At 46.5% G+C, this 11,801-nt stretch overlaps 1 protein-coding gene and 2 non-coding genes across 3 annotated transcripts; all 3 read left to right on the forward strand.

The window, feature by feature from the left end:
- The first annotated feature begins 119 nt into the window (after positions 1-119).
- RPS2 (ribosomal protein S2) lies at positions 120-4,685 on the forward strand. The gene is made up of 7 exons (XM_044303746.1): positions 120-279; positions 2,002-2,091; positions 2,558-2,665; positions 2,749-2,922; positions 3,284-3,443; positions 4,391-4,482; positions 4,562-4,685. Exons 1-7 carry the CDS (start codon positions 145-147, stop codon positions 4,643-4,645), a joined length of 843 nt encoding a protein of 280 aa, XP_044159681.1. The 5' UTR covers positions 120-144; the 3' UTR covers positions 4,646-4,685.
- LOC122945897 lies at positions 3,061-3,196 on the forward strand. Its single transcript, XR_006391167.1, has one exon. It is a non-coding gene; the product is annotated as a small nucleolar RNA SNORA64/SNORA10 family (small nucleolar RNA).
- Positions 4,188-4,324, forward strand: LOC122945898. The gene has a single exon (XR_006391168.1). It is a non-coding gene; the product is annotated as a small nucleolar RNA SNORA64/SNORA10 family (small nucleolar RNA).
- Positions 4,686-11,801: the final 7,116 nt, after the last annotated feature.

Below are 11,801 nucleotides of genomic sequence, written 5' to 3' on the forward strand. Positions count from 1 at the left end.
GTTAGTGCTAGTACTACTTCTTTCAGTCCCTTCTGCCTGTTGGGGGTTATCCTTGCGTCAGGAAGGCGAGTTCTGTGTATAATGTGACCGTCCTGTAACTCTTCTCGTCCAAGTATCTAACTGTATTTATTCTCCTTGCAGCAAATGGCGGATGACGCCGGTGCTAACAGGGGAGGTTTCCGCGGAGGCTTCGGCAGTGGCGGCCGGGGCCGTGGTCGTGGAAGAGGCAGGGGCCGCGGAAGAGGACGCGGGGCCCGAGGCAAAGCTGATGACAAAGAAGTGAGTAAAGTCATGGCTAATTGCAAGAGCGACAGCCCTTTGATTTGTAGGGTCTGAACCTCTGGAACCCCAAATTCTGATGAAGTGAATGGCGCCTGCACGGCTGGGGGGGGAGGAAGAAACCGTCCCATTGAAGTGAATGGGGCGGCTTCTTATAATTACACCCGTGATGTCGATGGCGCGCATGTAAACAATGAGAAGGCTTAGTTGGCACGGCGCGCAGCCTTCTCTTAATACAGCAGATCGGTGGGAGTGTCAGGAGTCGGACCCCCACTGATCTGATTATGGTGACCTATCCTGAGCTTGATAAAGGCTACTATGTAGCCGAAACGTTGCTGTAACCGGACCGTGTGAAAAAAGCCTTATTGGATTGGAGATGCTGCCGTCATATCTTTTGTGGTTGCTATCCTGAGGATAGGTAATCAATAAAAATCTCAGAAAACCCCTTTAATGCCTCTTCAGCTATCCTGTGTCAGTTGTCAGAATCCACCCTCTATCTGGTAGTTTATTCCACAGCACAAAGCAGCCGGTCCCCGTTATCTGCATCTCTGTGGGTGGTCAGATTTAGTTTAACCCTTTCGCTACTAGTGCCGTACAAGCATGACGCCTGCTTGCGCGTGCAGCGGGAGTCATGGCCTGCAAGTCTCTGCTGTTTCAAACAGCAGAGACCTGCGGCTAATTACTGCAACCGCCAATAATGCTGATCGTAATAATTAAATGCTTTAGATGCCGTGATCAAGGGAGCTTGTGCTTCCGGACTTCCTACCTATGCCACGTGTGTGTCTAATCTGGGAATAGGTAGTTGCGCTGAATACTGGTAGCTTTACTGAGAAAGCTAGCAGTTTTCAAACTGCAATTCTTATTTTGGCCACCAGATGGCAGGCCAGGATTAGAAGTGAGCAAAATAAGCTAGTAATAAATTCCAGATAAACCAAAATAAAAAAGTAATAAGCTCATATGAGGCACATAATAATCACCCAAAAAAAGTTACAAAATATATAAGTTTAAATCGCCCCCTTTCCGTATAATTAAAAAATAAATACCTAAATAACAATAAATATAAACATCATGGGTATCACCACGACCGAAAATGCCCATACTATTAAATTTTTTTTTTTTATTCCAATACGGCTAATGGCGTAACGAAAAAAGGGTAAAAATGTCCAATCTTCCATTTTCTCATTGCTTCTTACACAAAAAGTTATAAAATGTGATCAAAAAGTCATGCATACTCCAAAATGGTATCAATTAAAGATACAGCTCAGTAGACATAAGTATAAAGTTATGGGGGTCCAAATATGGTGATATAATTTATATTTTTTTTCTCAGTTTAAATTTATTTTTACACTGTTTAGACATAAATAACTTATACATATGGGGTATCGTTGTAATTGTACTGACCCAGAAAATTAAGGACATGGGTCAGTTTTGCCGTAAACAAAACGCTGTGGGAACAAAAGCCATAAAACGGTGGAGGGTTTGCGTTTTTTTTTTCAATTTCACTTTATTTGGAATTTTTTTACTGCTTCCCACAACATTTTATGCCATAATTAATGGTGGCATTAGAAAGTACAACCTGAAAAAAATAAGCCCTCATACAGCTATGTGACCGGAAAAATAAGTTATGGCTCACGGAAAATAGGGAAGAAAAATGAAAATGCAAAAATGAAAAAACCTTTGGTATCCAAAGGGTTAAGTAATAAATTTACACTTTTATTACAGTGGGTTCCAGTCACCAAACTTGGCCGCCTGGTCAAAGACATGAAGATCAAGTCCTTGGAGGAAATCTATCTGTTCTCCCTGCCAATCAAAGTAAGTGGTCAACAGTTTTGGGGTAAGGCTATGCCATGTCAGAAGTGCCCAGTTAGGAGATTCTTTTAGTCTTTGTTAAAGGGGTTGTCTCGCCTCAGACATTGATGGCATATCCCTAGGATATGCCATCAATGTCAGATTGGTGCAGGTCCCACCTCTGCGATCTGCACCTATCTCCAGAACAGGGCCCCTAAAGTGAATGAGAGCACGCCGCCCCTGCATTAATTTCTCTGGGAGTTCTGGTATTTCAGACAGTCCCATAGAATTTAATGGAGCAGCGCGCACTCCATGCATTTCTAAGATTTCTGAAAGTAGTAGTATTTTAGGGACTCGCAGTGCTCACGTTCACTTTTGGGGTGTGGGTGGAGCCACCAATGTGTGAGGTAACCCAACTCTTTTAATACCCTGTACCCTGGCTTCCTTGCTGTAGGCGCCTTTCCAAAGTTAACCCTTCATGTCTTTTTAGGAGTCTGAGATCATTGACTTCTTCCTGGGGACTTCTCTGAAGGATGAGGTCCTGAAGATCATGCCTGTACAGAAGCAGACACGTGCCGGTCAGCGCACAAGGTTCAAGGTGGGTTCCCATTCCCAGTGTCCCGTGCCCTGAACGGTCCCTTCAGACAGGAGTCTCTCATCACTTCTCTGATTTCTTTCTAGGCTTTTGTGGCTATTGGAGACTTCAATGGCCATGTTGGTCTTGGTGTGAAATGCTCCAAAGAAGTTGCCACTGCTATCCGCGGTGCCATCATCCTGGCCAAGCTGTCCATTGTACCTGTACGTAGAGGCTACTGGGGTAACAAGATTGGCAAACCCCACACAGTGCCCTGCAAGGTGAGACGTCCTGGCTGCCTTAACTATAGAGGGATCCCTATAGGGCTGGTGTGGATTAGAAGGGAAGCAGTGGATCTTTACATCCGCAGTCCTGTAACCTTAAAGGGGATCTTCAGTTTACTACTACAGCCTTGCCCAGTTCTCTCAGCTCTGCTCAATCACATGTGTATGTGGTGTGGTTGGCATTTTTATGAGAGGCATAGCAATGGGCCCCATTTGCACGGCGGGCTGACTTCATGCTGGTCTTCCTGTTCCTGTTTGAGGCTCAACATCTTCATGGTCCATGTCCTTTGCTGTAGGATCTCCAGCTTGTGATGGTGGCACGGTGCAGCTTGGCTTATATTACATGGTTGTTTTTCAGGTGACCGGACGTTGTGGCTCTGTACTGGTGCGTCTCATCCCTGCACCCAGAGGTACTGGCATTGTCTCTGCTCCGGTCCCTAAGAAGCTGCTGATGATGGCTGGTATTGATGACTGTTACACCTCCGCCAGGGGCTGCACTGCTACCCTGGGTAACTTTGGTAAGTGGAGATCTAAGGTCTGGAATGATTGGTTGCTACCACTAGAAACGTTGAGAGCATCTGTCGTGGACTATACAGGAAAAGATCCGACAGATCCATGACTGAACATTAAACAATTTTACATGAAAAAACTTGCATGCTGGATCTGTCCTATGAAGACTGATGGTGGCAGATGGACCACATTAGCCTCTAATGGGTGCATTGGATTTGTCATGGTCTGTCACTTTGGGGAAAAATGGCGCAGCATGCGATACTATTCCCATCAGATTATTTCCAACTTAGGGTGCTTTCACACTAGCGTTATTCTTTTCCGGTATTGAGTTCTGTCCTAGAGGCTCAATACCGGAAAATAACTGATCAGTTTTATCCTAATGCATTCTGAATGGAGAGCAATCTGTTCAGGATGCATCAGGATGTCTTCTTGACTTTTCAGGACAGAGATAATACCGCAGCATGCTGCGGTTTTATCTCTGTCCATAATTCCGGAACACATTTTTTAAGACCCAAGTCCACCAGAGCTGCTGCTCATCGGCTTTTTTCCTGAGGGGACACCCTCTGATGTTCATATGCAGTTGTCAAAGATTGCAAAAGATTTTTTATTTTTTTATTACAAGATCAGTGCCACTCACAGGTTGTGTTTGGTATTGCAGCTTAACGCCATTCATTTCAGTGTAACTGAGCTGTATTACCAAACAACCCATTGTGCCAATCTTGAACAATCCCTTTAAAAGCCACCTGGGTCCTATTCTCTCAGCTCTACCCAGTTGCACCTGTTTGTGGCGTGACTGTTGTTACAAGAGAGAAAAAGAAACTGAGCTCCATTTGCACGGCATAGCGGCCGCCATCATGGCCGCTGTGTTCCTGTATGAAGCTCTATAGGTGTTGTCTGTATGATGCTGGAGGCTGCAGTGTGGTGCTTAGACATGACTGGTTTGTGTTCTCTGCAGCTAAGGCCACTTTTGATGCCATCTCCAAGACCTACAGCTACCTGACTCCTGACCTGTGGAAGGAAACCATCTTCACCAAGTCTCCATACCAGGTAACTAACTTTCTATTTGACTACTAGGACAGCACCGCCTGTATGTATGGACTGACCTATAACTGTTCTCCTCCTGCAGGAGTACACGGACCATCTGGCCAAGACCCACACCAGAGTGTCTGTGCAGAGGACCCAGGCCGCAGCAGTTCCTGCCACCTCCTAAATCTGTTCAATGACCAAAATAAAGTTCATGATTGAGTAAAGCCTGGTTTCCTTTCCCTCACGTGTAACATGGGGCTGGTGCTGTGGGAATAGAGTATAGCAGATGTATCACTGAGGCAGAATGTGGTATAAATCCTTGTGTGTACTTAGGGGGGGTGGTAGCGCAGGTGGTCTACAATCTGGGATAATAGATCTTGGCAGCAGGGGGGCAGTAATAGCATGTAGAGCTGAGCTGCAATGCTGGGAGGTGGTGCGACCAATGATCAACTGAATGGCGTTGGTGTGACTTGCAAGTTTCCATGATCCTAGAATTTTGCAGTCGTCCAGCAGTGCTGCTGCATACGAGCATAGGTGTAGAGCGGACAACTCTGTCCTTCCTGTAACATTAAACAGTTCTGCACCATGTGAATAACGCCTTAAGGCAGCATTTCGGAAGAGCGTATTGTCACGTGCCAGTATTTGGGTGAGTGTCCTGGGTTATCATCCTTAATGCCCAAATTGCTGTTATTGATTGAGGCTATGATGCACACTAAAACATGGGCCCTGACATGACCGCACAGTGCAGTCATGTGGAGCTTGAGGCGGCTGTTCTGCATTTGAGTACCACATGGCTGTACAGGACACAGTGGGCTCTGCTGTTCAGAGGGCCTCTGTAGTTAATGGCCACGCGGTATTAAAGGTGCTGTGGGCAATAAGCAATACAGATCCACTGAACAGTGCAGCCTTCCATGAGTTTAGTTAGATCGGTATGATAATGCCGTGTGGTCGTACCCTTATTCTGACCACTAATGCAGCAGTGGTTGGCACTGGTGTCTTGGGGGACAATAGCTGCATGTAGTTTGTTTCCTCTGGGTACTTAGGTTTTCTCTCATTCTCCAAAAATATACAAATAGGCTACCTATGAAATTGACCCTAGTGTGCAGTGTTGGGGGGGGGGGGGGGGGGGGGGGAGTGCCTATATGGCAGCCACTGACTTCCCAGAATCTATCCACCATCTCTCTCAAGTTATAGCGAAGCACTGTACGGTGCAGGGGAAGTTGTACCCTGCCAGTGTGCATGCATGTCTGTTACCCCATATTTGTAAACTGGGGGGAGTGGGGTTCTAGTAGACAGAACCCCACCAGTCAGGTGACACGTATTTATGGGAGGACAATACCTTTAATGAAGATGTCAAGATGTGGCTGTTAATATGCTGAGCTAAGAACACCTGTAAAAATGGGGCCTGAGTGGTATTTATATTGGGGAGTAAGCTCTACCCCTATGTGGCAGTGATGCCAGACACAACCCATGGGAGTGCTGCTGTTTCAGAAGGCTGACCTTTCTACATTGTAGGGAAGTGGTGGCGAACCTATAGCACAGGTGCCAGAGGCGGCACACAGCCCTCTGTGGGACCCGCACCCTGAAAAAAACTCTGGTGTACACAATACGCCTTAGGCGCGTTTTCCGCGCAGGTGCAATGTGTGACGTGAATGCATTGCATCCACACTGAATCCTGACCCATTCATTTCAATGGTGCTGTGTACATGAGCGATGTTTTTCATGCATTACTTGTGCGTTGCATGAAAATTGCAGCATGTTCTATATTCTGTTTTTCAAGCAACGCAGGCCCCATAGAAGTGAATGGGGCTGCATGAAAATCTCATTGCTTCCGCAAACCAGTGCGGATACAATGTGATTTTCATGGATGGTTGCTAAGGAGATGATGTGAATAAATAGGGATGAGTCCAGGACCCTATTAAAGTCAATTAACTTCATTATTTTCCCCTCGCCCATGACGGCACCCCATGCGACCAGGGACCTCCCATCAGGGACAGGAAACCTAAGATAAAAGGTTCACACCCCCCACCAAGCACCAGTTCAGGTTTCCTGTCCTCCGGATGGGACGTTCTGAAGATGGTTCTCACCTGCAGCTGGGGGGAGGCCCAGGTTCTGATCCGGTGGGAGGCCTTCCCCAGGTGCCTGAAAGCTCTCCTGAGCTGCTGCCTTCTGGCGCCAATCCAGAGGGAGCCGCTGTGGCCGTGTTTAAGCGGCTTCCCTCATGCTGTATAGCGGTTTGCCTGGTTTCCTGACAGCGTCGGGGAGGCGTCTGTGCATGCGCGTGCCTCTGGCAGGACGGGGCGGGGCTTAACCTGGAAGTGGGGGGGAAAGCGCCGGAATAGCCTAGTCGCGTCTTTTAAAATATAAATGGGGCTGCAGGGGAATCCAGCCAGCTGATGTAGCACACAGTGCTGTGCTCAAGAGGCGCCTTTCCTCTGCCATATAGTTCAGAGAAGAGCTACTAAACTGGTGCATGGATTGCAGGATAAAACTTACCAGGAAAGATTAAAAGACCTTAACATGTATAGCTTGGAGGAAAGATGAGACAGAGGGGATATGACAGAAACTGCTAAATACATAAAGGGAATCAACAAGGTAAGAGGAGAGAATATTTAAAAGAAGAAAAACTGCTACAAGAGGACATAGTTTTAAATTAGAGGGGCAAAGGGTTAAAAGTAATATCAGGAAGTATTACTTTACTGAGAGAGTAGTGGATGCATGGAATAGCCTTCCTGCAGAAGTGGTAGCTGCAAATACAGTGAAGGAGTTTAAGCATGCATGGGATAGGCATAAGGCCATCCTTCATATAAGATAGGGCCAGGGGCTATCCATAGTATTCAGTATATAGGGCTGACTAGATGGGCCAAATGGTTCTTATCTGCCGACACATTCTATGTTTCACCATTCATGAAAACCTCCAAGCGTTAATTAAAAAAAGAATAGAATAATCCTGACAGGAAGTTTTTTATCCCACATTCAGTTAAAAGGAAATATCCCTTTGATGAGAAAGTAGCAGCTATCTGGGACAAGGCCCCTACAGTAGACGCCCCGGTAGCAAAGATCGCCAAGAAATCTGCTTTGCCATTTGATGATTTGGGTAGCCTGTTAGACCCATTAGACAAAAAAGCGGATATTTATTTAAAAAAGGCATGGGAATCAACCTCTGCTTGCCTGAGACCAGCTGTCGCAGCCTCCTGGGTTTCAAGATCACTGCATATATGGTTAGAACAGCATCTCAGTGAAAGAAAGCCAAGAGAGGAAGTTTTGGCCTCCCTTCCTACCTTTTTTAAAGCCGCTGACTTTCTAGCAGATGCCTCCACGGATATGATTAGGTTTTCGGCCAGATCATCCGCCATGTCAAATGCGGCTAGGAGAGCTATCTGGCTGAAATCCTGGAAAGCAGATCAGGGCTCGAAGGCCAGACTCTGCTCCATACCTTGTGAAGGTGACAGACTTTTTGGATCCTCTCTTGACGACATACTTGAAAAAGCCTCAGATAGAAAGAAGGGCTTCCCGGTTCCTCAACCGACAGCACCAGATAAATACCAGAATAAAAAACAGAGGGGTAGACAGTACGACAGGAGGGAAAAGGATATATTTCCTAAAAAAGCCGGAGGTTGGGTCCCAGGACCCAAGACCTAAGGATAAGCAATGATGCCGAGTCCCAGGTGGGGGGAAGATTATCTCTTTTTCTCCCAGCCTGGAAAACGGTAACCAAAAACGGTTGGATCCTGGGAGGGATTGGAGAAGGTTTCCGGTTGGAATTTCTGACCCTTCCCCGGGATTCATTAGTTTAAACAGACTGCCCCAAAGACCAGATCAAAAGACAGGCCTTAGAGTCAGAGATATTGCTTCTTCTGCGCAAAGGGGTAGTAGTCCCGGTTCCACAGGCAGAGAGGGGCAAGGGATTTTACACTCCTCTTTTTTTTAGTGAGAAAACCCAATGGCTCCTTTCGAGTAATCCTAAACTTAAAGAAACTGAACAAGTTTCTCAAGTACAAGAAGTTTTGCATGGAGACCATAAGACCAACCATAGATCTCCTATCAAGAGATTGCTGGATGGTGACTCTGGACTTAGAGGACGCATATTACCATGTGCCAATTCATGCGTCCTCCCCAAAAATGTTAAGAACGGCAGTCTGGGTTCAGGGAGAGTGTCTACACCTACAGTACAAAGCCCTACCCTTTGGGGTTTTGCAAGCCCCCAGAATCTTTACGAAAGTGATTGCAGAGGTGGCCTCCTTTCTAAGATTGTCAGGGGTTCCGTTGCTACCATATCTAGTTGATTTCCTGTTTATTTCCCAAACAAAAGAAAAGTTAAACCAAAACATCAGTGTTTCCTGCTCCCTGTTAAAAAACCTGGGCTGGAAAATAAATTGGAAAAAGTCTTGCCTGTCACCATCTCAGACCTGTGTGTTTTTAGGCATCCTATTAGATTCCCGGGTAGAAAAAACGTTCCTTCCATCTACCAAAATAATCTCCATCAGGGAACATGTTTGGGATCTCTTCAGGTCTTACCTCTGCTCTTTTAGAAAGGCGGTGGCAGTACTGGGCCACCTGACTTCAACAAGTCCGGCGGTCCCATATGCGCAGGCCCATACGAGGAAACTACAGTCTTGCATCAATGGGACGGTTGCAAACAGTCACTAGATCGGACTTTCCATTTATCCTCGGAAGCAAGGATGTGTCTCCTTTGGTGGACGGTGCCAGAGAATCTTTCAGCAGGGGTACCCTGGTCTTTTCAGGATCCGATACTAATAACCACGGATGCCAGCCCATGGGGGTGGGGGCTCACTCCGAGAACAAAGGCTGGCAAGGGAGGTGGGATTTGAACACCAGGAAAGCCACCTCAAACTTCAAGGAGCTAAAGGTGGTGGAAATGGAGTTAAAATCAATAGTTCCGGGCATATCCCACAAGAAAATAATTCTATACTCAGACAACTCAACAACAGTCGCATACGTCAACCATCAAGGTGGAACGAGGGTACCCTCTCTGACAGATTTTTCAGCTGGCAGAACAGAAACATCTGTCCCTGTCGGCAGACCACATAAAAGGGAAGGAGAACACAGTGGCCGATTTTCTGAGCCGCGTCCAGCTAAAACAGGGAGATTGGTGTCTAAACCCAGAGGTATTCTCCCAGTTAGCGCAAAAACTTGGCCTCCCCACAGTAGACCTATTTGCCTCCAGGAAGAACAAAGAAGTTGAGAGATTCTTCTCCCTGAATCGTTCGGACAATCCAACAGCCATAGACGGATTGGCACAGGATTGGTCTCAGGAGGAGGGTTATGCCTTCTCTCCTTTTTCCCTAATTCCGCAGGTCCTAAAGAAAGTCCAGAAGGAGAAAGCGATAATTACCCTGATTGCCCCAGTATGGCCGAAAAGATCCTGGTACTCCAATCTCCTAAACTTAGCGATCCACCCCCCCCCCCCCCGGATTCTGCCTCCTCGGGAGGATCTATTGTATCAAGGCCCAATTCTGCATCCCGATCCAAAAATCTTGCAACTGGCAGTGTGGAGGCTGAAAGGGGGATATGGTTAGGTCGGGGCCTTTCCCAGTCGGTAGTTACCACCATTTTGGGAAGTAGGAAATCTACTACGGCTGGGAAATACAATAAGATCTGGGAAGTCTTCTCCTCTTTCTTAGAGATCAGTCCTGACCCTTTCTCTCCTCCAAATGTTCCAAGAGTCCTAGACTTTCTACAAGCTGGTCTGGACAAGGGGCTTAAGGCTTCCACCCCGAGAGTTCAGGTGGCGGCTTTGAGTTACTTTTTCGATGTATAATAGGCCCTTCATCCTTTGGTAAAAAGGTTTCTTTCAGCGGCCTCCAGGATCCGCCCTTCGATAAGACCTTTGTCCCCTCCTTGGGACTTAAACACGGTGCTCTCCTTTAAAATGTCCTTTTTACTGGCCATTACATCGGCTACAAGGATTTCAGAGATACAAGCCTTCTCGGCTTTTCCACCGTATACCCAGATCTTAGATGACAAGGTTATCATCAGGCCACTCCCGTCCTTTTAGCCAAAAGTGGTTACGGACTTCCACAGAAGTCAGGATGTAATCCTTCTATCCTTTTGCACAAATCCTTCCAATGATTTAGAAAGGGAGTATCATTGTCTGGACGTTAAAAGATGTCTGTTAGCTTTTTTGGAGTCTACTTCGGCCTGGAGGTTAGAAGAAAACCTCCTTATTCAGTTTTGGGGTAAAAATAAGGGGCGAAAAGTGTCCAAGGCAGTCATTGCCAGATGGGTCAAAAGGGCCATTTCCAAGGCCTACCTAGCACAGGGTCTCTCTCCCCCTTCGGGGTTTGGCGCTCACTCCACCCGAGCGGTGGCTACGTCCTGGGCCAAGAAGGCGGATGCCTCTGGCTCAAATTTGTAGAGCAGCAACGTGGAGTTCCCCACATACTTTCTTAAAGCATTACAGGCTCCAACTTCACGCGGATACCGCCTTTGGTAGGAAGGTGCTCCAGGCGGTGGTCCCACCCTAATTTCCTCATTAATAGTTTATCTCGCATGGGGTGCTGTCATGGGTGAGGGGAAAACAACATTGCTTACCGGTAATTGGTTTTCTCGATACCCATGACGGCACCCCCAAAATTTTTCCTCCCCCAAAAATAAATTAATATATATATACAGTACAGACCAAAAGTTTGGACACACCTTCTCATTCAAAGAGTTTTCTTTATTTTCATGACTACGAAAATTGTAGATTCACACTGAAGGCATCAAAACTATGAATTAACACATGTGGAATTATATACATAACAAAGAAGTGTGAAACAACTGAAAATATGTCATATTCTAGGTTCTTCAAAGTAGCCACCTTTTGCTTTGATTACTGCTTTGCACACTCTTGGCATTCTCTTGATGAGCTTCAAGAGGTAGTCCCCTGAAATGGTCTTCCAACAGTCTTGAAGGAGTTCCCAGAGATGCTTAGCACTTGTTGGCCCTTTTGCCTTCACTCTGCGGTCCAGCTCACCCCAAACCATCTCGATTGGGTTCAGGTCCGGTGACTGTGGAGGCCAGGTCATCTGGCGCAGCACCCCATCACTCTCCTTCATGGTCAAATAGCCCTTACTTTCAAAGTTTTCCCAATTTTTCAGCTGACTGACTGACCATTTCTTAAAGTAATGATGGCCACTCGTTTTTCTTTACTTAGCTGCTTTTTTCTTGCCATAATACAAATTCTAACAGTCTATTCAGTAGGACTATCAGCTGTGTATCCACCTGACTTCTCCACAACGCAACTGATGGTCCCAACCCCATTTATAAGGCAAGAAATCCCACTTATTACACCTGACAGGGCACACCTGTGAAGACCATTTCAGGTGACTACCTCT

Source organism: Bufo gargarizans, chromosome 8 (genome assembly GCF_014858855.1).
Source record: "Bufo gargarizans isolate SCDJY-AF-19 chromosome 8, ASM1485885v1, whole genome shotgun sequence".
Lineage (NCBI taxonomy): Eukaryota > Metazoa > Chordata > Amphibia > Anura > Bufonidae > Bufo > Bufo gargarizans.

What these genes read in the sequence shown, in the direction of transcription:
- RPS2 (XM_044303746.1), top strand. Translation starts at nt 145, where the DNA reads ATGGCGGATGACGCCGGTGCTAACAGGGGAGGTTTCCGCGGAGGCTTC. An exon ending in GCAAAGCTGATGACAAAGAA is followed by an intron (nt 280 to 2,001) that starts GTGAGTAAAGTC and finishes CTTTTATTACAG; the next exon opens with TGGGTTCCAGTCACCAAACT. An exon ending in CCCACACAGTGCCCTGCAAG is followed by an intron (nt 2,923 to 3,283) that starts GTGAGACGTCCT and finishes GTTGTTTTTCAG; the next exon opens with GTGACCGGACGTTGTGGCTC.